Genomic DNA, 25,362 nt, shown 5'->3' with positions numbered 1-25,362 from the left:
TGCACCAGTGAGTGCCACAGGGTTTTAATTATGGCTTTCTTGCATGTTTTTGTATTTGGTAGGTCTATATCCTCCTTTTCTTTTCTTTTTCTTAGCTATTCTTGCATGTTTATTTTTCAGTAGGAACTTTACAAGCATATCAAATTGTCTAGATCCATAAAAAAGCTCATGGATACTTTTATTGCGATAACATTAAATGTGAAAACTGACAGCTTGATGATGTCGAGACAGTCTAACCAAAAAACAAGAAACAGCTTTCTATTTGTTAAAGTTTACTTGTATAGCTTTCAGATGTAGTTTTTTTCAAAGGTTTTGAACATTTTTTATCAAGGTTATTTCTCTGTACTTATCTTTTTGGTTACCATTTTTGAAAGGTTTTCTTTTCCAGTATATCTTTTAACTGGTTATTGTTTTGTATACATGAATGCTATTGATTTTTGCATGTTATTTTTATGTCCTGCTACCTTGCTGAATTTTTTTATAGTTTGAGGTTTATCATTGGGTTTTCTAGAGTTTTCCAGGTATACCATCATGTCATCTGCAAACAAGATAGTCCTGTTTTTTCTTTACCAATTGTTATGACTGTAATTGATTTCTTTTGTTTAATTGCATTGGTTACTACCTCCAGAACAATGTTAAAATTGTAGTGGGCATTTCAGTTATAAGTCCATCTTTGTCATTGTGCATTAGCTCAGTGATATTTTATTTACTATTTTTGCATTGCTGTTAATTTCTATGTGAAAACATGTAGGCCTGGTTCTTTTTTGTGTTTTCTTCTCTATGGAAATTGGTCTTTTTAAGCTTTCTATCTGTACTGGGATCAATTTTAGTAAGTATATTTTTCTCAGCTGTTGTTCATTTTCTCTAAATTTTGAAATTTATTTGCAGAGTTGTATACAAATCTCTTTTGATTGTTTAACAGCTTTATTGAGGTATAATTTAAATGTTGTTAAATTCACCCACTGTAAGTGTAAAATTCAGTGATTTTTAGCAAATTTATAAACTTGTGCAACCAGCACCGTAATGACTATTAGAATATTTCCATTACCCTGAAAATTATCTTATGCTTGTTTGCAGTTAATCCTTGCTGCCACTCCTTGCACTACGAAATTGCTAATCTAATTTCTGTCTCTATAAATTTCCCCTTCCTTGACATTTCATGTAAATTAAATTATACAAAGGTAGTCTTTTTTGTCTGGCTTTTTGTGCCTTTCATTAAGTATAATGGTTTATCGATCCTCTATGTTGTTATAGAGAGCAGTAGTTCATTACTTTTTTCTGAAATCTTAACTTTTTTTATATGGTAAAATACATATAACATAAAATTTACCATCTTAACCATTTTTAACTGTACAGTTTTGTGGTATTAAATACATTCATAATGTTGTGCGACCATTACAACCATCCACCTCAATAACTATTTTCATGTGTAACCTGAAATTCTATACCATTAAACAGTAACTCCCTATTGCCCGCTTTCCCCAGCTTCTGACACACACCATTCTACTTTCTGTCTCTATGATTTTGACTACTCCCAGTACTTCATATAAGTGGAATCATACATTATTTGTCTTTTTTACTTAGCATTGTATCCTCAAGGTTCATCCATTTTGTAACATGCTGCAGAATTTCCTTCTTTTTAAGGCTGAATTATAAATATATACTTATAAGTATAATTTCTATTATTATACCACATTTTGCTTATTGTAGTTCACTACATTTTGTTGATGAATAGTATTCTCTATTATAGATATTAGATATATTGTATTTACCCATTGATGGACATTTGAATTGTTTCCAGGTTTTGGCTATTGTAATATTGCTGCTATGAATATTCAAATATTTCCCCTTTTATGGACATATATTTTCATTTTCCTTAATCAGATTTCTAGGAGTGGAATTGCTAGATTATGTTATAAATTTGAATTTAACTTTTTAAGGAACCCTCCAAACTGCTTTTCAAAATGGCTGTATCATTTCATTGCTACTTACGAAGTATGAGATTTCTAGTTTCACCACACCTTTATCAGCATTTGGTATTGTCTGTCTTTTTATCATATACATTCTAGTGCTTTTAATTTGTGGTTTTAATTTGTATTTATCCAGTGACTTATGATGTTAAGCTTCTTTTCATGTGCTTATTGGCCACTTATATATCTTCTTCATTGGCAAATCTATTAAGACTGATTAACGATTTTTTAATCAGGTCATTTATCTTATCACTAAGTTGCAATTTTTAAATATATTCTTAAAACAAGTACTTTTTCAGATATATGACTTGTAAGTATTTTATCTTTGTCTTATTTTCTTAGTTTTGCTCTAAAAACATAAGTTTGAGAATTTTATGCCAAGCAACTACTAACAGAACTAAAAGGAGAAATTGACTGAAACACAATTATAGTAGGGAACCTAAATACATCATTGACAGCTATGAATAGATCATCCAAACAGAAAATAAATAAAGAAATATCAACCCTAAATGACACATTAGGTGAAATGGACATAATTGACATATATAGAGCACTTCATCCTAGAACATCAGACTATACATTCTTTACTAGTGTACATGGAATAGTCTCAAGGATAGACCATATATTGGGACATAAAACTAGCCTCAGCAAATTTAAGAAGATTGAAATCATACCAATCATATTCGCTGATCACAAGGCTTTGAAATTGGATATCAACTGCAAAAAGAAAGCAGGAAAACCCACAAATATGTGGAGATTAAACAATGTACTTTTAAAGAATGACTAGGTCAAAGAAGAAATAAGAGGAGAGATCAGAAGATACATAGAAACAAATGACAATGAAAATAAATCCTACCAAAATTTTTGGGATGCAGCGAAAGCAGCTTTAAGAGGGAAATTTATATCATTACAGGCCTATCTCAAGAAACAACAGAAATCCCAGATAAATAAACTCATTTTACTTCTTAAAGAACTAAAAAAAGAAGAACAAATGAAACCCAAAGTCAGTAGAAGGAAGGAAATAAAAATCAGAGCAGAACTAAATGACATAGAGAACAAAATACAATAGAATAAATTAATGTGACAAAGAGCTGGTTCTTTGAAAAGAGTAATAAAATTGACAAACCCTTGGCTAGACTCACTAAGATAAAAAGACAAAAGACACAAACAAAATCAGAAATGAAAGAGGGGAAGTTATCACGGATGCCACAGAAATACAAAGGATCATCCAAGAATACTGTTAAGGAAAACATACCACCAAATTTAGTATCCTAGAAGAAATGGACCAGTTCTTACATAGAAACATATAGCCTTCCTAGGTTGAATCATGAAGAATTGGAAAATCTAAATAGACCGATCTCCAGTAAGGAAATTGAATCAGTCATCCAATACCTTCCCAAAAGCAAAAGTCCGGGACCAGATGGCTTCACTAGTGAATTCTACCAAACATTCAAAGAGGATCTAATACCAATCCTGCTCAAAGTCTTCCAAAAAATTGAAGAAGAGACAGTACTCCCTAACTCATTTTATGAGGCCAACATTACCCTGATACCAATACCTGGTAAGGATAACACAAAAAAAGAAAAGCACAGAGCAATATCTCTCATGAATACAGATGCAAAAATTTTTAAATTCTAGCAAATCGAATGTAACAATGCATTAAAAAGATTATACATCACAACCAAGTGGTGTTGATCCCGGGGGCACAAGGATGGTTCAACATATGCAAACCCGTCAGTGTGATACACCACATAAAATAAAGGACAAAAATCATATGATTATATCAATAGATGCAGAAAAAGCATTTGACAAGATACAACATCCATTTATGATGAAAACACTTAATAAAATAGGTATAGAAGGAAAATACCTTAACATTATAAAGGCCACATATGATAAACCCTTAGCTAATATCATAATTAATGGTGAAAAACTGAAGCCCTTTGCTCTACGTTCAGGAACACAACAGGGCTTTTCAACGTAGTATTGGAAGTCCTAGACAGAGCAATCAGGCAAGAGAAAGAAATAAAAGGAATCCAAATTGGGAATGAAGAAGTTAAATTGTCACTCTGCAGATGACATGATGCTATATATAGAAAACCGTAAAGACTCCACCAAAAAGCTATTCGTAACAATCTATGAATACAGTCAAGTTGCTGGCTACAAAATTAATGTACAAAAATCCATTGCATTCCTATATACTAACAATGAAATCTCAGGAAAAAAAATTTAAAAAAACAATTCCTTTTGCAATTGCAACAAAAAGAATAAAATACCTACGAATAAACTTAACCAAGGATGGGGAAGACCTATATACTGAAAACTATAAGATATTTTTGAAAGAAATTGAAGAAGACACAAAGAAATGGAAAGACATTCTGTGCTCATGGATTGGAAGAATCAACATAGTTAAAATGGCCATATTACCCAAAGCGATATACAGATTTAATGCAATCCCCATCAAAACCCCAATGACAATTTTTAAAGAAATAAAACAAAAAATCATCAGATTTGTATGGAACCACAAAAGACCCCAACTAGCCAAAGTAAACCTAAGAAAAAAGAACAATGCTGGAGGCATCACACTCCCTGACTTCAGCTTGTACTACAGGGCAACAATAATCAAAACAGCATGGTATTGGCAGAAAAACAGACACACAGACCAATGGAATAGAATTGAGAACCCAGAAATAAACCCACATAAATATGAACAGATAATTTTTGACAAGCCAAAAACATACAATGGAGAAAAGACAGCCTCTTCAATAAATGGTGCTGGGAGAATTGGAAAACACGTGCAAAAGAATGAAACTAGACTGCTGTCACCGTGTACCAAAATTAATTCAAAATGGATCAAAGACTTAAGCATAATACCTGAAACAATAAACTGCATAGACGAAAACATAGGTACTAAACTTATGGACCTTGGGTTCAAAGAGCGTTTTATGAATTTGACTCCAAAGGCAAGAAAAATAAAAGCTAAAATACATTAATGGGACTATGTCAAACTAAAAAGCTTCTGCACAGCAAAAGAAACTATCTATAAAATAAAGAGGCAACCAACCAAATGGGAGAAGATTTTTACAAACAATGCCTCCGATAAGGGGCTAATATCCAAAATATATAAGGAACTCATGAAACTCAACAACCAAAAAACAAACAATCTAAAAACTGGGCAGAGGACCAGAAAAGACATTTCTCCAAAGAGGGCATACAAATGGCCAATAGACATGAAAAAATGCTCTATATCCCTAATTATCAGAGAAATGCAAATAAAAACCACAATGAGATATCACCTCACCCCAGTTAGAATGGCTATCATCAACAAGACAAATAGTAACAACTGCTGGAGAGGCTGTGGAGAAAAAGGAACCCTCATACACTGTTGATGAGCTGCTATGGAAGGCAGTGTGGAGGTTCCTCAAAAAATTAAGAATAGAATTACCATATGACCCCCCAATCCCTCTCCTGGGTATCTACCCAAAAAATCTGAAAACATTTATCCATAAAGACATATGTACTCCAATGTTCATTGCAGCTTTATTTACGGTGGCCAAGACATAGAAACAACTAAAGTGTTCTTCAATAGATTAATGGATAAAGAAATTGTGATATATATATATATATATATATGTACAATGGAATACTATTTGGCCATAAGAAAAGATGAAATAGTACCATTTGCGACAACACGGATGGATCTTGAGATTATAATGCTAAGCGAAATAAATCAGACAGAAAAAGTGGAGAACCATATGATTTCACTGATATGTAGTATATAAAACTGAAAACAAAAGAACAAGACAAACAAATGAAGAAACAAAAACTCATAGACATAGACAATAGTTTAGTGGTAACCGGAGGGTAAGGGGGTAGGAGGAACTACAAGAGGGTAAACGGGGTCAAATGTATGGTGATGGAAGGAGAATTGACTCTGGGTGGTGAACACATAATGTGAGATGTAGATGTAGTACAGACTTGTACACCTGAAATCTATGTAACTTTACTAACAATTGTCACCCCAATAAACTTTTAAAAAATTTTATGAAGTCTAATTTACTATTTTTTCTTCTCTCGATTGTTCTTTTAGTGTTATATGTAAGAATTCTGCATAACCCAAGGTGACAAAGATTTCTCATGTTTTCTTCTCGACATTTTATAATTTTAGCTCTTACATGTGAGACTATAATTTTGAGTCAACTGTTGTATATGGTATCTAAGTTTTTTAAATTTGTTTTTGTTTGTTGCATATGCACCAGTTGTTCCAGCACCGTTTTTTGAAAAGACTCCGCTATCTCCATTGAATTTTCTTGGCATTTTTGTTGAAATCAAGTGACCAAAACATGTAAGAGTGTACTTCCTGATTCTAAATTCTGTCCCACTGATCTATATACCTATCCTTGGTCAGTACCATACCATCTTGATTACTGTGGCTTTATAGTAAATTTTGAAATTAGGTAGTGTAAATCCCACAACACTGCCCTTTTTTCAAAATTGTTGTGACTACTCTAATCCCTTTGCATTTCTATATAAATTTTACAATTAGCTTGTCCATTTTTACAAAAAAAAAAAAAGCCTACTAGGATTTTCATAGGTATTATGTTAAATTCACCCATCAATTTGGAGTTAATTGCCATGTGGACTATATTGATCCTTGCAGTCCATGAATGTGGGGATTTTGTCTTTATCTTTGGCTTTCAATAGTTTGTCAGTGATGTGTCTAGATAAGGATCTATTTGTATTGATTCTATTTGGGTTTTTTAAAGCTTGTTGGGTGAGATTGTTTTCAACAAAGTTGGGACATTTTCCATTATTTCTTCAACGCCAATCCCCCATCCTTTTGAGACTTTTATTATGTGTATACTGGTACTTTTGATATTGGCCCACCGTTTCTCTAAGGCTCTGTTCATTTTTCTATATTCTTTTGGTCTCTCTGTTCTTTGAATTGCATAATCTCTACTAGTGTGTCTTGAAGTTAGCTAATTCTTTCTTACGCTACTTCAGATCTACTGTTGATCCTCTGTAGTGAATTTTTCATTTCAGTTACTGTACTTTTCAATTTCAGAATTTCTATTTGGTTCTTTTTTGTGATCTGTTAACTGTTTATTGATATTCTCTATTTGATGCAACATTGTTATCATACCTTCCTTTTTTTAAGATTGCTTTTTAAAATTTTTCTGCTTTATTGAGATAAAATTGTAAATTATTGAAAGTATACATTTGTGGATATATATATACATTGTGAAAAGATTCTCTCCATCTAATTAACACATGTATCACTTCACTTCCTTAATCATATTTTCCTTTAGTTCTTTGAATATGTTTATAAGCACTACTTTGAAAGCTTTGTCTGTTAAATCTGACATTCGATTTCTCACACAGGCAGTTTCTGTTGCTTGCCTTCTTGCTGTTAAAATGGGTCATACACACACACACACACACACACAATTTATTTATTTATTTATTTATTTATTTATTTATTTATTCATTCATTCATTTTTTGCATGCCTTGTTATTTTTTGTTGGAAACTGGACATTTTGGATGATACATTTTCACAACCTTGGCTACTAGTCCTCCCTTCTGGGGCTTGTTATTATTTGTATATTTGTCTGGTGAAAGGCTGGATTATTTCAGTGGAATCCGTTCCTCCACTAGTGGAACTCCTCATGGGATGCAGGCTTAGTTATACTTAGTCACCCTGGAGTGACAGTGGTTTTGGAGCAGTTCTTTTTAAGCCTCTTTCCCTGATTACACCCAGCAGTTAAACTCTGGTAATTTCCAGCTGTTTGTTCTATTGTTTTCAAAAATGCCCTGGACCTTAAATTGTTCTACAGACAAAAATCAATCAAATTTGGACTTCTATGAAAGGATAGTTCCTAAGGTAAATGTTTGAGATTTGTTATTATAGGCATGCTCTTCCCTGCTGGCTTTTCCCCCTAGTTCCTCAGGTAAACTGGTTAGCCTACAATAAATCTAATTCATTGTCCAGTGAAATCTACCAATCTCCTCCCAATTGCCTTGCACCACAATTTCCACTGTTTTTGAGAGTATCCGTAAGCTTGAATTTCTTCAAACTCTGTTGCAAGTGAAGTCAGTTCCTTTGGGAAAAGATTAGGAGCTATCTACTTCGCAGTTTCTCCCTCCAGGCAAAATCCCTGAGTCATGCCTTGATGCAGGGGTGGACACATATTTTTCTTTGAGTGACATCCTGTTGTAGGAGCTGAGTGCTAAGTGTGGAGGGTGACAGTAGTCTTAGGTATTTGGGGCTTGCCTCTTCCTGCATGAAACTACCACCTATGGGCAGGGTCAAGTGATTGGGGCCTCCAGAGTTTCAGCATGCCACACCCAAATCAGTCTCCAGCCCATGACTGGGGTCTTGGTGTCTTGGGAAATAAGAGTTTCTACCTCTTGACTGTACTCCCCTGGATTTTGCCTTAGCGACAGGTAACCAGGTACAGGATATGAAATGCTGACATCTACCCCTCCTGGGAAGATAGCTCTTGGCTGAGAGCTGTAGGGAAAGGGAGCCCTATGTTCTTGGCTGCACTAGGCTAGAGCGGAACTTCCATCTTCCTGAACTGCGAGTTGGAAAGAAGAGAGTGGTTCTTAGTTTACATACCAGTCTCTCATTATTGCTAAATATTACTAGACTTCCTTGAACAAACATTTCTTCATTTGATGTGTGTCCTTGGAACAACTTCTAAGAGACTTTAAATGGCTGTTTTTAAAATAATTTCCACCAGTTATTTAAAAACTGGTGTGCAGGTTCATAGACCTCCTCACTCTATCATATTGGAAGCCCTTCTCTTTTGTTTTTACTTAATAAAGGTATTTAGGGTCATTATTTTTCCTCTGTTAATTGCTATTTAAGTATCCCATGGATTATAATTTGAAATGTCTTCTTTATCACTATTTTTCAGAATTCCATTTCCCTTTCAACCAAGAGTTAATACAAGGTATTAAAATTTACAGGTGGAAGAGCCTTTTAGATTTTTTCATTTTTAAAATTATTTCATTTTATTGCATTGTAATCAGAATATGTTGTTTGTAATATTTCTTCAAGAAACTCTGACATTTTTGTGTGCCTTAGTATAATTAATTTTTGTGAATTTTCAATGTGTGCTTGAGATGAAGTTATATTTTCTATTAGGGTTTGTATATATTCAAAATATCTTATTGATTATGCTGTTTAGATCTCTTACATCTTTACTTTTCTCGTGTTTTTTTTTAACTGAGTGATATATTAGAGTTTCCTATAATTAATTTGTTTGTATTTCTCCTTGCATCTCCTGTAGTTTCCATCTTACATAGGTGGTTGTTTATTTCTTATGTAGATATTCATATATCTTCATTGTTTACTGTGGTCATTTTGATCCATAGCTTACCTAATTAGAAGTAATTTTCACATAAACTTCCAGTTTATTAAAAATTAATAAAATATGAGAGCAATCAAACAAATTTGATTTGCCCTATATCCTACTCTCATTTCCTCAAAAAGAAAAAAGCCATTGTTTTTATTTTCACTCAACAGTTACAAGAGATTTACCTGAGGATTCATTGGAAGACGATTTTGAGAAGGAATTCTCATTTCTGAACAATCTCCTAAGTCCTGTTTCTTCAAGTACTAGTGAATTTACCCAAGAATGCCAGGCTGCCTTTGGGAGCCCCAATGCCAGTCTCATGTCCCACGAGCAATCTGTGGGATCTGAGCCTCTTGCTCATTCTGCACGATTCCTTCCTTCACATCTCTTTGACCTTGGCCTTCATGCTGCTGGAGCTTTCAACAGTAAGTGTCTATGAAACACTTGGACACCGTGACTTATTTTGTCCTTGTGAATCAAAACTATGTTCATGTGGATGCTAAAATCAGTAGGATTGATTTTAAATACTACTAGATAAAACCTGCAGTCACACAAATCAACTGGAAAAATAAAAACTATTATCACCCTTGGAGTCTGCCAATGATAGTATAACAAGGGCTGCTTTCCTGCCACCTCCACCAAACCCCACATTTTCTTCACTGACTTTACCAGGTGTCTTCTCTACACAGAAAATCAGTGTCTTGTCTGAAATTCTTGACCTGCTGTTACCCCTACCTAGGACAGGCAGGTAATACTGTTTCTTCTGCCTAGCAAAACTTGGTGTGTTTTCTTCCTGTGGGTTCAGAGTTGACAAGAGACGGAGTTCTATGGCAGCCTTCTGGGAAAGGCTGCAGGAGTGGGGACTAAAGTAGAAAGCCAAGGGCAGGGTTTTTTCCTGAGGAAGGGGTCATCTTCTTTGTTTATATGTCAAGGACTCCCTCTACTCACCTGCTGTTCTACCATCCTGTGTCCAACCCAGCACTTTGGGAGTCATTTTGCTCCCCAGTTCCATATTGGTTACTAATCCTGTCAATTCTTTTTCTAAAACGTCTCAAATTTCCCACCGCTCCTCTCTGCCTCCACTACCAGAGCCATTTAGAGCCTCATTTAGGGTCCTGGGTTGCTGCAAGAGTCCACTTTACAGATCTCCCAACCCCCAGTTCACCGTCTAAGCTTCCTCCAGAGTTTATTCTCCAAGCAAATTCTGATGTCAGCACCCTGGTTACATTTATTAAAAATGAAGCACCATGGGCTCAAGGATATAACCTGCCTGTCCCTGCATTTCTATCCTTATCGCCTACCTTTCTTCTACATACTTACCATTTTCTATAACCATATTGAATATTTTCAGATCTCTCTGAGGAATCTTTGCTTGTGTCACTTTTTTTTACTTATGTTCAGTATTGGAACTTGGGCTGGAGCCTGAGTATTTTAGAGTCCCAATCCAGTTATTTCCTTAAAATAAATTTGTAGGAATTGGATTTCTGAGTCCAATGGCATAAACATAATTACTGGTTTCAAGATTCTAATTATCAGGTCTATTTCCTCTCTGATCCTTAGAACTTCTTCTCTTTCTAAACCTTATCCATTTGCAGTTGTTTAAAAAAACTTGTGTTTGCACTCATGTACCCATTAAACATGGGGAAATGTTCAGAGAAATGTGTCATTTAGGCAATTTTGTCATTGTGCAAACACTATAGAGTGTATTTACACAAACCTACAGGTTATATAGCCTACTACTGCAACTTATGTGCTATACTTTTATACAACTGTCTGTGCAGGTTTGTTCACACCAGCATCACTACAAACGTGGAATGCATTGTGCTGTCACATTACGTTAAGACAGCGAGGATGTCAGCTTGGCGATAGAAGTTTTTCAGCTCCATTATAATCTTATGGGACCACTGTCGTAAATGCAGTCTGTCATTGACTGAATCTTCATTATGTAATGCATGACTGTGTTTCAAAACCACTTTGAAACTGTAAGGAAGTCTAATCTAACTCTAGTTGGGACTAAACTGATATGATTTGAATAAAATACATAATTGCAGATAAATTCTAAGTGTTTTATACCTCTATACTGTACCCTGGTACAAAGCTTGGAAGATTTATTAGATACTTTTCTTGTTTTTCTGATGCTATTTCTTATTTGATTAACAATGGATAATTCATGACTTCTCTCCCCCCCTAGGCTGGGCCTCCAAAGGGGGATTCGAACTTCCCCTTTCACACACTGATAACCAGCCGGTGCCTTCACAGAGTCCAGAGAAATTAACAAAGTGTAAGTTGTTTATATTCTTTGCCACTATGTTAACAATCAGTTGAATTTAGATAAATTTAGAAAAGGATCATTTTAGAGTCCTTGTCTCACATTATCCAGAAAAATATTTTGTTAATAATGAATTAAAATGAAAGCTGTACCTGGCTCTCCCTCAGCATACAAAGAATTGGATAGAAATTGTGAGCTTGTCATAGTAAACTAAATTCTGTACTTTAGTCTTTTATATTTTGTGTTAAGGTCTGTTGATAGTGGATAATAGCACTGGGGATAGAAGATGCTGCTTGACTACAGCATGACTATACACAAACAATGCATTCAGGCACTTAGCATGGGCCTGGGACATGGTAATTACTAACATATATGGAATATTCACCATATTGTCTGCAGAGCTGGTCCATGTTGTAATTACCATGTATAGTATACATAGAAAATAGATACATTCTGTCTTGCAGTATTTTAGATACATATTAATCTTGGTCACTGATGTTGATTTTTTTAAAACTTTTAATTAGAAAGAATTTCAAATGTACATAAATATTGCATAAATGAAAATAGCACAAAAAACACTAGTATACCCTTTACCTAGGTGGTATACCCTTTACCTAGATTCGCCGATTGTTAGTATTTTACCCCAATCGCTTTATGCAGGCCTCTGTGTTCTTTTGTTCTGAACCAATTGAGAGTGAGTTACATACATCATGACCTTTTACCCCTAACTACTTCAGTTTGTGTTTCCTAAGAACAAATATATTCTCTTGCATCACCAGAATATGATTGTAAACTTTGGGAAATATAATATTAACATAACACTTTTCTATAATCTACCATTTATTATTCCAATTTTGGGAGTTGACCCAGTAATGTCCTTTATAGCACTTTCCCCCTCTGGTATGTCAAGTCTAGGGTCATATGTTGTATTCTTTTGCCATGTCTCTTTAGCGTCTTTTAATCTGAAACTGTTCCACTGATTTTTTGTTTTTACTAGAATGCTCCTTATTTCTGTTTTAGCTGAAGTCTCCATGTGATTAAATTCAGGTCTTTTTTTTTTCTTTTGTTCTTTCTTTCTTTTACTAAATTCTTTTACATAAGAATAGCTGGTATACAATATTAGTTATATCAGTTTCAGGAGTACAATATAGTGATTTGACATTTTTATACCTTACAGTGTGATCATCCCACTAATTCTAAAAACCTGTCATCATACATACTTATCACCATTTTATTGTCTAGAATCCCCTTCATCTTTTCACCCATCCTCCTTTTCCCTCCTCTCTGGTAACCATCCCTTTGGTCTCTGTTTGTATGAGTCTGTTTTTGTTTTGTTTTGTTTTTTTTAGTTTCCACATAGTATTTGTCTTTCTATGTCTGAATTATTTCACTCAGCATAATACCCTCTAGATCCATCCATGTTGCAAATGGCAAGATTTCGGTTTTTTATAGCTGTATAATATTCCATATTGTGTGTGTGTGTGTGTGTGTGTGTGTGTGTGTGTACACGCACACACCACAGCTTCTTTATCCATTCATCTATTGATGAAAATCTAAATTGCTTCCATATCTTAGCTATTGTAAATAATGCTATAATGAACATAGCGGTGCATATATCTTTTCAAATAAGTGTTTTCAGGTTTTTTTTTTATAAATACCAAGAAGTGAAATTGCTAGGTAGTATGGTACACCTATTTTTAATTTTTTGAGGGATCTCCATACTGTTTGCTGTAGTGGCTGTAACAATTTGCACAAGGGTTCCCTTTTCTCCACATCCTGTTATTTGTTGACTTTTGGTAATAGCCATTCTGAATGGTCTGAGGTGGCATCTCATTGTGGTTTTGATTTGTATTTCCCTAATGATTAGTGATGGTGAGCACCTTTTCATGACTGCTGGCCATCTTTATGTCTTCTTTGGAAAAATGTCTTTCATGTCCTCTGCCCATTTTTTTATCAGATTGGGTTTTTTTCATTACTGAGTTGTATGAGTTCCTTATATATTTTGGGTATCAACCCCTTATCAGATGTATCACTTGCAAATATATTCTCCCTTTCAGGAGGTTATCTTTTCACTTTGTTGATGATTTCCTTCACTGTGCAGCAGCTTTTTAGTTTGATGACATCCCATTTGTTTACTTTTGTTTGTTTTCTTTGCTTGAGGGGACATATCCAAAAAGATATTACTCAGACTGATGTCAAATTGTTTATTACCTATGTCTTCTTTTAGGAGTTTTATGGTTTCAGGCCTTATATTTAAGTCTTTAATCCATTTTGAGTTTATTTTTGTGTATGGTGTAAGGCAGTGGTTCTTTTTTTTTGCATGTATTTGTCCAGTTTTCCCAACACCACTTGTTGAAGAGACTATTGTTACTCCATTGTAAATTCTTACCTCCTTTATCCTACATTACTTGACCACATAAGTGAGGACTTTCTATTCTGTTCCATTGATTTGTCCACGTTTGTGCCAGTACCCTACTGTTTTGATTATTCTAACTTTGTAGTATAGTTTGAAATAAGTTAAGTGTGATATCTTCAACTTTGTTCTTCTTTCTCAAGATTGATTTGTCTGTTTATGGTATTTTGTGGTTCCACATAAATTTTAGGATTATTTGTTCTAGTTTTGAGAAGAATGCCATTGTATTTTGATAGGAATTACATTGAATCTGTAGATTGCTTTCAGTAGTATGGGCATTTTAATGATATTAATACTTCCAGTCCATGAACACAGTATATCTTTCTATTTATTTGTGTCCTCTTCACTTCCTTTCTTTAACGTCTTATAGTTTTCAGACTTTTACCTCCTAAGTTGAATTTATGCCTAGGTATTTTATTCTTTTGATGCAATTGTAAATGGGATTGCTTTCTTAATCTCTCCTTCTGATTGTTCATTATTAGTGTACAGAAATGCAATGGATATCTGTATATTAATTGTGTATCTGGCTGCTTTACTGAATTATTTTAATTCTATTCGTTTTTGGTGGACTCTTTAGGGTTTTCTATAGATAGCATCATTCCATTTGCAAATAGTGACAGTTTACTTCCTTTCCAATTTGATGCCTTCTATTTGTTTCTTGCCTGATTGCTGTGGCTAGGATTTCCAATACTATATTGAATTACAGTGGTGTTATTCAGTTTTTCTCTTATATAATTACTGTTTTATTTTATCCTCTCTTGCAATTACTAAGCAGTCTGTGGAGAGACACTTTGTTGTGACCATGCACAAGTCTTCTAGCTCTTCATCAGAATTTCCACTTAGATTTAAGAATCATTGTTGCTTTTTGCCTGATTCAATCTTTACTGTAATGGGTGAAAAATGATTTTTCCATTCTTGTATTGTGGTAGAAAACATATAACAAAAATTACCGTCTTAAAACTATGTTTAGTAATGTTAAGTATATGCAAATTGTTGTGAAACAGATCTCCAGAACTTTATAACTTTTAATTTTTACTTCTTTAAGTAGAAAAGATCAAAGATATCAATAAGAAAATATACAAAAGAAAAAAATGCTCACTGACAAAGGCAAAGAGTAAAAGCAGTGGATCAACCAAATGTAAAGCTAGTACAAAGGTGAAAAGACAAAAGTGTGAAGACCATGTGTAATTACAACAGTAAATTAAGGGATAAACACACACATATGAAATAAAAAAGGACAAAAACATAAATGTGGACAGGGTGAGTAAAAATGTTAGTAATTGTAAAATGTATTTGAACTTAAGCAACTATCAAAACAGAATGCCGTAAACAGATTGGTATATATGAAGCACATGGTAACCACAAACCAAAAGTCTATGAGATTTACAAGAAATAAAGAAAAAAGGAAATCAAAATAACACTATAGAAAATCATCAACGTACCAGAGAAGAGAGCAAGAGAATAGGAAAGGAGCAGAGAACTACAAAAATGATCAGAAAACAGTTAATAAAATGGCAATAACTACATACCTATCAATAATTACTTTAAATGTAATGGAGCAAATGTTCCAAATGACATAAGGGTGGCTGAATGGACAAAAAAAAAAACAGACTCTTACATCTGTGCCTACAAGAGACTCACTTCAGATTGAAAGACACACATGGACTGAAAATAAAGGGACAGAAAAAGATATTTCATGCAAACGGAAACAAAAAAGCTGGAGTAGCAATATTTTTAACAGACAAAATAGACCTTTAGCCAGACTCATCAAGGAAAATAAAAGAGAGCCCAAATAAATGAAATTAGAAATGAAAGAGAAGTGACAAATGTTACCACATAGAACTCAACACCAAAAAGAACCAAAAAATCCAATTAAAAAATGGGGAGAGGACATGAAGAGACCTTTCTCCAAAGAGGACATACAGATGGCCAACAGAGAAGTGAAAAGATGCTCAACGTCACTAATCATCAGAGAAATGCAAATTAAAGCCACAATGAGATACCATTCACTCCTGTTAGAATGGCTGTCATCAATAAATCAACAACAAATGTTGGCGAGGATGTGGAGAAAAGGGGAACCCTTGTGCACTGTGGGTGGGATTACAAATTGGTGCAACCACTATGGAAAACAGTATGGAGGTTCCTCAAAAAATTTAGAAATAGAACTACCTGTGTATGACCTAGCAATTCCACTCCTGGGTATTTATCCAAAGAAATCCAAAACACTAATTCAAGAAAAATATATGCACCCCTATATTTACTTCAGCATTATGCACAACAGCCAAGATGTGGAAACAATCAAAATGCAGATCAACAGATGACTGGACAAAGAAATTGTGGTACATTTATACAATGGAGTATTACTCTGCCATAAAAAGAATGAAATCTTACCATTTGCAACAACATGAATGGAAGTGAAATAAGTCAGAAAAAGACAAATGCCATGTGATTTCAGTTATATGTGGGATTTAAAGAAAAAATAAATGAACAAACAAAGCAGAACAGACTCATAGATACAATGAACAAACTGATGGTTGCTAGATTGGGGGGGGTTGGGGGAATGGGTGAGAAAGGTGAAGGGAATAGGAAGTACAAATTAATAGTCACAAAATAGTCACGGGGATGTGAAATACAATATAGGGAATATAATCAATAATGTGAAAACTATGGTGTCAGATGGACATTAGACTTATCAGGGAATCACTTTATAAATTACACGCATGCCTAACCATTGCACTGTACACCTGAAACGAATATAAAATGTCAAATGTCAAATATATATATATATATATGTATTGATATGTATGGGATGTAAAGTACAGCATAGGGAATACAGTTAATGGTATTGTAATAGCTATGTACGATGTCAGATGGGTAGTAGACTTCTTGGGGTTATCACTTTGTAATGTATTTGAATGCCTAATCATTATGTTGTTTTTGTACACCTCAAACTAATAATACAAAAATTTTTTAAATGTAAAAAATATATTCAGAAATCAGTTGCATTCTTATATACCAATAACAAAATATGAGAAACAGAAATTAAGAAAACAATCCTATTTACAACTGCATCAAAAAGAATAAAATACCTAGGAATAAGTTCAACCAAGGAGGTAAAACACCTGTACTTAAAAAAGTATAGGAGGTTAAAAAACAAATTGAAGAAGATACAAATAATGTAAGAAGATATTGTGTTCATGGATAGGAAGAATTAACATCATTAAAATGTCCATACTATCCAAAGCAATCTACAGATTCAGTACATCCTTACTAAAATACCAATGACATTTTTCACAGAACTAGAACTAATAATCCTAAAATTTTTATGGAACTGCAAATGACCCCGAATAGCCAAAGCAATCTTGAGAAAGAAGAACAAAGCTGGATATCAAACTGTACTACAAGCTATAGTAATCAAAATATAGTATGGCACTGGCATCAAAACAGACACATCAATCAATGGAACAGAATAGAGAGCCCAGAAATAAACTATTGCCTATAGTTAGTTAATCTATGACAAAGGAGGCAAGAATATACAATCATGTAAAGACAGTCTCTTTCATGAGTGGTGTTGGAAAAACTGGACAGACACATGCAAAAAATGAAACTAGACCACTTTCTTATACCATATACAAGAATCAACTCAAAATGGGAAACCATAAAACTCGTAGAGGAAAAAGAGGTAGCAAACACTCTGACATTGTTCTTAGTAATATATTTTTTTAGATATATCTCCTCGGGCAAGGGAAACAAAAGAAATAATAAACAAATGGGACTACATCAAACTAAAAAGTGTTTGTACAGGAAAGGAAACCATCAGCCAAAGGAAAGACAACCTACTGAATGGGAGAAGGTATTTGCCAATGATACATCTGATAAGGGGTTAACATCCAAAATTTAAAAAGAACTCATTCAACTTAACACCAAAAAAACCCAAATAATCCAATTAAAAAATAGGCAGAGGAACTGAAAACACATTTCTCCAAAGAGGACATACAGATGGCCAACAGACATATGAAAAGATGCTCAAAGTCACTAATCCTCAAAGAAATGCAAGTCAAAACCACAATGAGATATCACTTCACATTTGTCAGAATGGCTATCATCAGTAAATCAACAAACAAATGTCGAGAATGTGGAGAAAAGGGAACCCTTGTGCACTGTTGGTGGAATTGCAAGGTGGTACAGCCACTATGGAAAAAGTATGGAGGATCCTAAAAATTAAAAACAAAACTACCATATGACCTAGAAGTTCCAGTTCTGGGTATTTATCTGAAGAAATCCAAAACACTAATTCAAAAAGATAAATGCATCCCTATGTCCCCCTATGTTCAGTGCAGCATTTACAATAGCCAAGAAATGGAGGCAACCTAAGTGTCCATGGATAGACAAATGGACAAAGATGATGTTGCACATATATAAAATAGAGTATTACTCAACCATAAAAAATAATGGAATCTTCCCATTGTGACAATGCGGATGGTCCTAGAATGTATTATGCTACGTGAAATAAGTCAGGAAAAAACAAATACCATATGATTTCCCTTATATTTGGAATTTAAAAAAACAAAATAAATGAAAAAACAAAATCATAGATACACAGAACAAAATGGTGGTCACCAGATGGGAGGGGCTTAGAGGGGTGAGTTAAAAAGGTGACGGGATTAAGAAGTACTAATTACCACTTATAAAAATAGACACAAGGATGTAAAGAACCACACAGGAAATATAGGAAATAATATTGTAATAAATATGTATGGTTCAGGTGGGTACTACACTACTAGACTTAATGGGGGGATCACTTCGTAAGATAAATGTCTAATCATTATGTTGTGTATCTGAAACTGATATAATATTGTGTATGAACTGTAATTGAAAAATAAATATATGCATATAAATTTGTAAAGCACACAAAGAAAACAACTAAACCAAAATGACAATTGTTAGTATGTTAATGGATAGAATTAGGGAGATTTTTTTTCATGTTAGCATTTTAACATTGTTTTTATAACATAGATTTTAAGCACCAAGTTTACAATGTAACATTTCTACTTTGTAGGAGCAAAGGTTACTTTTAATTTTGAACCTTATCTGAGAGCCTTCTATAAATTATCTTAGTGTTTCTAAGAAAACTGTACTACTGCCTGCCTTTTCATGTCTAATCAAGTCCTTTCTCAGAGAAACATGTAATTACTTAGATATTAGAGCCTCAGCAAAGCACAAGGTATCTGCACTAGCTTTAAAAATTATTCTCATGGGGATATAATTGATAGTTAATTCTTGTCAGTTGTCAGAAATTTTTTTTATTCAAAAGAAGCATCTATTTTAAAATCATAAAAGAGGTACAATAATATGAATTCAGAAATCTGAGACTCTTTAACGTGTTTTTTTTTTTTTTCTTTAATAGCTCCCAACAATGGTAACCAAGACATGTCAGCTTGGTTCAATCTATTTGCAGACTTGGATCCACTTTCAAACCCAGATGCTATTGGACACTCAGATGATGAGCTTCTTAATGCTTGACTGAAAATATGAAATAACTTCAATGGCCTTGAGATATCAGTTTTGTAACATATTGCCTGGGGGAAAGTTTATATTGTAACCCATACTCAAAAGCATCGTGTTTGTGAATATAACACTTGTCAGCCAACTTTAAACAGATGGCAGTGATCACAATGGAATAGATTAAGTGTCTTTTTAATATCTTAGATTTGCAGCTGTTGATAATACATGGAAAATTTTAGAAACTGTTGAGTCTGAAATAGATAAAATTTCAAAATAACAACTAGGAACGATTCTGTCAATAAGGAGTTGGGCTTATCTTTTTAGAAAGCCTTTTATGTAAGAGTTGCTGGCTATGAGAATCTTTATGTGGATAAAGGACAGCATGTAAATTGGATGGTGATTTGGGGTTGGTTTTTAAATAAAATAGTGGCAAGCAGAATGTTCTGTTTTGGAAAATAACACTAGAACCAGTCCAGTTTCATCTTTAGTTAGAAAGGTAGAAAAAGATTTGAGAACCCAGTTTGCTTTAATGAAATCAGAGAAACAGAAACCTGGTGCTTGTTTTCTCCACTTAGAGGCTAAAATGTTATACAAATATTACTCAGTTTTTTTTCCTTTATAGAAAATCATGGACCCCTCCCCCCCAATTCCATTATCAAATTTTCATGAAGTAGCAGGATGGTGTATTTGCTAAGCACATCCTCCGTAGAAACAGAAAAATCTCTTCCCATTTCACAAATCAGAAGAATATCTAGTAATATTCAAGACATTGTACAGGTGTTTTCAGGCTTGATTTTTCACATTGCTACCATAACTTACAGTATTCATATTCTTCCTGAAGAGTGTGGGGGGACACTCCCTAAGCAATTGTCAATAGCAGTCCTGAAATTACCCACAAACTTCCATCTTAATGAGGGATAAATTCTAAACACCTTATGCATATTTGTATAATTACCCATATTTCTTGATGTGATTTAACCCAGAATACTTCCTGGCAGAGTTACAGAAAACTCGACATGATCAATAAGGAGTGTCTTATTTTTCCACTTTTCCCTTTCTTTGGGTGACATCATCTGAGGCTCTATTTGGTTACTAAGGAAAAACTGTTAACCCATAGAGGGTTTTGAATCTGAGTACTAGGGGGGGTTATATAACTGAAAATAGTGCAAGTTAATGAAAATAGCCACTGTATACACACATCAATCACTCAATTTCCTATTTGTTTTCCCTGCCCACCCCTTCATTTTGAGGCAGTTCTCCAGGTGTCTCATTTTTGTCATCCAGCCCATGGCATCTCCATAATAAGCATTTTAACTTAATTGTCCACAATAGTTTCCATGTGCTTAGTTCTAAACAGGCTTATTATTTATAAGAGAACTGTTTGTAATGTCTGAGTCATTGTATGTAGAAAAACATTTTTCAGGAATGGATCAGAGTAGGTAAAATGTAGTCCACCTCCCAGCCATAGCAGGCCTGCCTAACTACAATCTGAACTGCCCACAAGTTCTCCAGAAAAGCACGACTATGGCCAAGTTCTGCATACGTTGGAAAGACCTTATCTGAGGGTCAGAAACACAGACCCACGAAGTCTTTCCTTAAAATCTTTTCAATGCTTATTATTTTTATTTGGTTAACCCTTCAGAAGCATTTTTTAACTCTTGCTTTTTATTCGTGAAATTCCCAAGAATGCAATATTGTCTTTGTTCTGCCAAGATGCAATCACCAAGGGTATCGATTATGACTTGCAATCTAAGTTCTATACCCAAGGTGACTCTCCTGTCAGCTTTGAGTACCTCCAAAAATGCTGACTTTATACCATTGAGTTTGTGCCATTTTTCTGTTACTAAGTTCTTTCATTAATGCATTAGTTCAAACTATTTATCTCCTTGATATGCATGCAAAGCAGTCCGTTATCTCAGATAAACAAAGACACCATAACTCTCAGAGGAAAACCATAGTCTCTCCAAGCAAGAAGTATGAATCCCAGACTATGAATGTGAAGGGATACTGCCCTCAGTTTTCCAAGAGCAAAGGGTTTCAAAAAATAGAAACAAACAATGGATTTTTATTATTCAGTTCTCAGTGTCTCTAACATTGTCTTTCAACAGAGTATGTAGTTGCCCATTTAACCCAATGCAGCATTAAATGCCTTTAGCAAGTCTAGTTAAGTACCGTGTTTCCCCAAAAATAAGACCTAGCCGGACCATCAGCTCTAATGCGTCTCTTGGAGCAAAAATTAATATAAGACCTGGTCTTATGTTGTGTAAGACCCGGTCTTATATTTTAGTAAAATAAGACCGGATCTTATATTAATTTTTGCTCCAAAAGACGCATTAGAGCTGATGTCTGGCTAGGTCTTATTTTCGGGGAAACACAGTAATAACTTCAATAAGTCCAACAACTTCATTTAAGAGTACATTGAAAACTTAGTTATTAAAATTAAGGCAACCATTCATATTTTCTCAAGATTAGTTATTTGAAGCTCATTCATTCATTTAGGGACCAGATACAAAAATTTGGCTATTATACACCTAGATTGCTAATACAGGAAACCAACCACATATTCAATAGGGAGTGAAGGATGGGACAGAATAAACAGAACAAAAAGGTGACCAGTTGCTATTTGTCTATATCTAGATCTTCCATTCAATAAAAAGTAAATTAATTAACCTTAAACAAAGGTAGGCTAAGAACTCTTTCAAATAGATGCTTTTTATATTCAATGGAAATACCTATCTTTTACCTTTTAATAGCAAATATGAATGCATTTAACATTAGAAAAGCCCAGTTCTAAAATCTGCCTAATCTTTCTACAACCACTTCACTTGAAAGTCAGGAATAGCAGGGCATATTAAGATAAGTGTAACTTTATATTTTTGAAATTTTTCATTAATTGTAAAACATAGCTTTGATATGGTTAGAAACAAACTGTATTTTAACAAAGTACGTTTCAGTATTGCACAATGAGAAAAGTGTATTTCAACTGTGGATATTTATTTCACATAACTATCTTTACAGACCATCTGGAAATGTAGAGTTCTTACAGCATAAGAACAAAGGAAATTTGAATGTGCTCTGTTTTTCTGGGCCTTTTTAAATAAAGATTACAAGATGGCATAAACAAAAAAGTTTATTTCTTAAAGTACTCAATACAAATCCAATTGTTTCCCTATTAAAAAACTTGGGTTTTACCTTAGGAACATAGTAGTAGTGAGGAAGGTAGTTTGAATTGATCTATTAGGTTGGTGCAAAAGTAATTGCGGTTTTTGCAATTATTTTTAACCTTTTAAACTGCAATTACTTTTGCTCCAACTAATGAACATAAAACCAGGGCAATTAGTATCCTTGTGAGACTCATTCTTTCTAATTTACTTCTTACATAAAGGACTCTGTAAGATACAGGAAATAACAGAATGTGTGTTCTTTGTGTAAATACTCAGTAACAAAATACAAATTATCAAATATCAAAATGTGGTGCCTAGAAGCAATAACCGGTGAAATATAAGCCATAGTATTTAACCTGATTTCCTGAAGGCAGGAATAAAAAGAAGAAAGTCAGAATTGATCCAGCACATTGGCAGGGCCCTGCATTTCCTTTCCTTGAGCAATGAAGCAGCCCCAGAATCTTCGGATATAGAAATTAAACTAGGGAGGAAATTCAAACTTGTTTAAATACGGCTAAGAAAACCTATGGCATAGGATGGGAATAAAAATGTGTGTTGGTCAATATGGGTCACATCCATACGCCCAACATAAAATTTCTCTTTCCATTGTTAAGTGCCATTTAAAAGGAGACTAAAGAGTTCAATAAAAACAATCCGTGGCATTAATAGGTAAGATTTTGAAGTGCATTGTTTTTACATTAAAGAAAGTTGTTTGCTTTTTCCCATTTCACATTAATACCCTCTCATTTAAAAGTCTGAACACTAAAAAGAAGAAAAAGAAATTGTCTGCAGCCCTACCAACTAGGAAGAACCACTGTTAACATTATATATTATTTTGTAGTGCCTTTGAGCTCACGTATGATTTAAATTGAGATCCAGGTGGTTTCGTTTTGTTGTCTTCTCTGTCTGAAATGTGTATAACCAAGTTAGTTAGAGATTGAAGAAATTACTTTTGTTAAACATTTTCCTCAAAAATTAAAAAAAAAAAAAAAAAACCTACCAAAAATGTAACTGCAGTCACTTTCTGCCTCTCTAAAAGATGCACTCTCCACATTAAAGAAAATATTTCTCTTGAATTTCTACACCTATAACAACCTTAAATCCAGAGCGTGAGGACTTGTGTCACTAACTTGCTTGGTCAGGAACTGGTGTCTGACCAGCTTACTTTCTCTTTGCTTTCTGAACCAAGCTGCCAGCAGCTGAAGCAAAGACGTCCACACAGGAGAACACACAGGGCAGTGAGTAGCAGTAAGGTTTTGTGGTTAAGTTTGAGTTCTCGAATTGTTCTTGGTTCAAAGCCAGACTTTGGCATTTCCCAGATGTATGACCATGGATAATTCCAATTTTCTCATAAGATAGTAAAAATAGCAGTACCTGACTTCAATAGGGTTATAAAGATTAGGGTAAACAGTAACATATAATGTGCCTGGCACTTGGTAAGCTACCAGTAAGTGTTACCTATTTTTATTATGATTTCAGCTTAACAGTCTTGACTATAATATACTTGACGAGATAAAATTAATCCAGTGGGACTATTTTCTATGACCAAACACTGGCGGCTTTCCTAAAGAATGAATAAACTTACCTAACAAAAAAAGGAGGTAAGTGTTTGCTTCCAGTTTTGTAAGTTAAGCTATTTTCATATTTACTAGCCATTTAACTCATAGTATTATCATCAGTACTTCCTTCATCATATAATTAAGAAAATAGGTTCAAAGAGGTGACTTTTTTACCCAATATTCCATGACCATGTACTAGCACCAGAACTAGTACCTAAATTGTAGCCCTAAATCCAGGGCTTTTCTGCATCTTGGACTCATCCCAATGATCTCAAAAATAAATGCTTATTAATACATGGAATTGAGACGAATGCTTATACTCCAGGTTTTCAACCATCAGAACCTCCTAAGAATCTTCTATAAAATGTTTAGCAGGAGATAAATTCTCAGTTTGAGGAAGATGCAAACTGTTGAAAAGACCAAGTACTTTATTTTTGATAAAACCAGCCATTTGGAGATACTTATTAAAGGGATGTAGTAACAATGTCTTAAAAGACTCCAATCTCATCTTTGTGTTTGTGTTAAGATACCAGACTATCCCAAAGGCACATACACAAATTATACCTAACAGTACTTTTCAAATCATTTTGTTTACAACACACAGTAAGAAATACATCTTACTTTACTACCTAGTATGTATGTAGTCACACGCTGCTTAATGACAGGGATACCTTCTGAGAAATGCGTCTTCAGGCGATTTCATCATCGTGTGAACACCACAGAGGCACTTACACAAACCTAGTGGTACAGCCTACTACACAGCTAGGCTCCATGGTACAGCCTGTTGCTCCTAAGGTACAAGTCTGTACAGTAAGTTACTGTACTGACTACGGGAGGCAATTGTATTATACAATGGTAAGTATTTATGTACCTAAACATATCTAAACCTAAAAAAGGTACAGTACAAATACAGTATAAAAGGTAAAAAATGGTATACCCATATAGGGTACTTACCATGAATGGAGCTGGCAGGACTGGAAGTTGCTCAGGGTGAGTCAGTGAGTGAATGTCAAGGCCTGACTACTGTACAGTACTGAAGACTCTTTATAACCACTGTACACTGAGGCTACACTAAGTTTATACAACATGAGATTAAATTAAGCACAAGAGATCATGCAAT

General features: G+C 34.2%; 1 protein-coding gene across 7 annotated transcripts in view; it reads left to right on the top strand.

Annotated features, from left to right (window-relative positions):
* ICA1L (islet cell autoantigen 1 like) overlaps positions 1-24,283 on the top strand; it is a 60,038-nt gene extending 35,755 nt beyond the window's left edge. For all 7 annotated transcript variants that reach the window (XM_019726840.2, XM_019726842.2, XM_074340354.1 and 4 more), the window contains 3 exons: positions 9,503-9,757; positions 11,524-11,613; positions 19,422-24,283. In XM_019726840.2, the coding sequence (XP_019582399.2) occupies positions 9,503-9,757; positions 11,524-11,613; positions 19,422-19,537 (461 nt within the window). In that variant the 3' untranslated portion in view covers positions 19,538-24,283. The remainder of the gene's footprint in view (positions 1-9,502; positions 9,758-11,523; positions 11,614-19,421) is intronic.
* Positions 24,284-25,362: the final 1,079 nt, after the last annotated feature.

This window comes from Rhinolophus sinicus, chromosome 17 (genome assembly GCF_057876585.1).
Source record: "Rhinolophus sinicus isolate RSI-liver-muscle chromosome 17, RSI-T2T, whole genome shotgun sequence".
Taxonomy (NCBI): Eukaryota; Metazoa; Chordata; class Mammalia; order Chiroptera; family Rhinolophidae; genus Rhinolophus; species Rhinolophus sinicus.
Note: the sequence above shows the minus strand (reverse complement) of the source record. Positions and strands in the feature narration are given on the sequence as shown.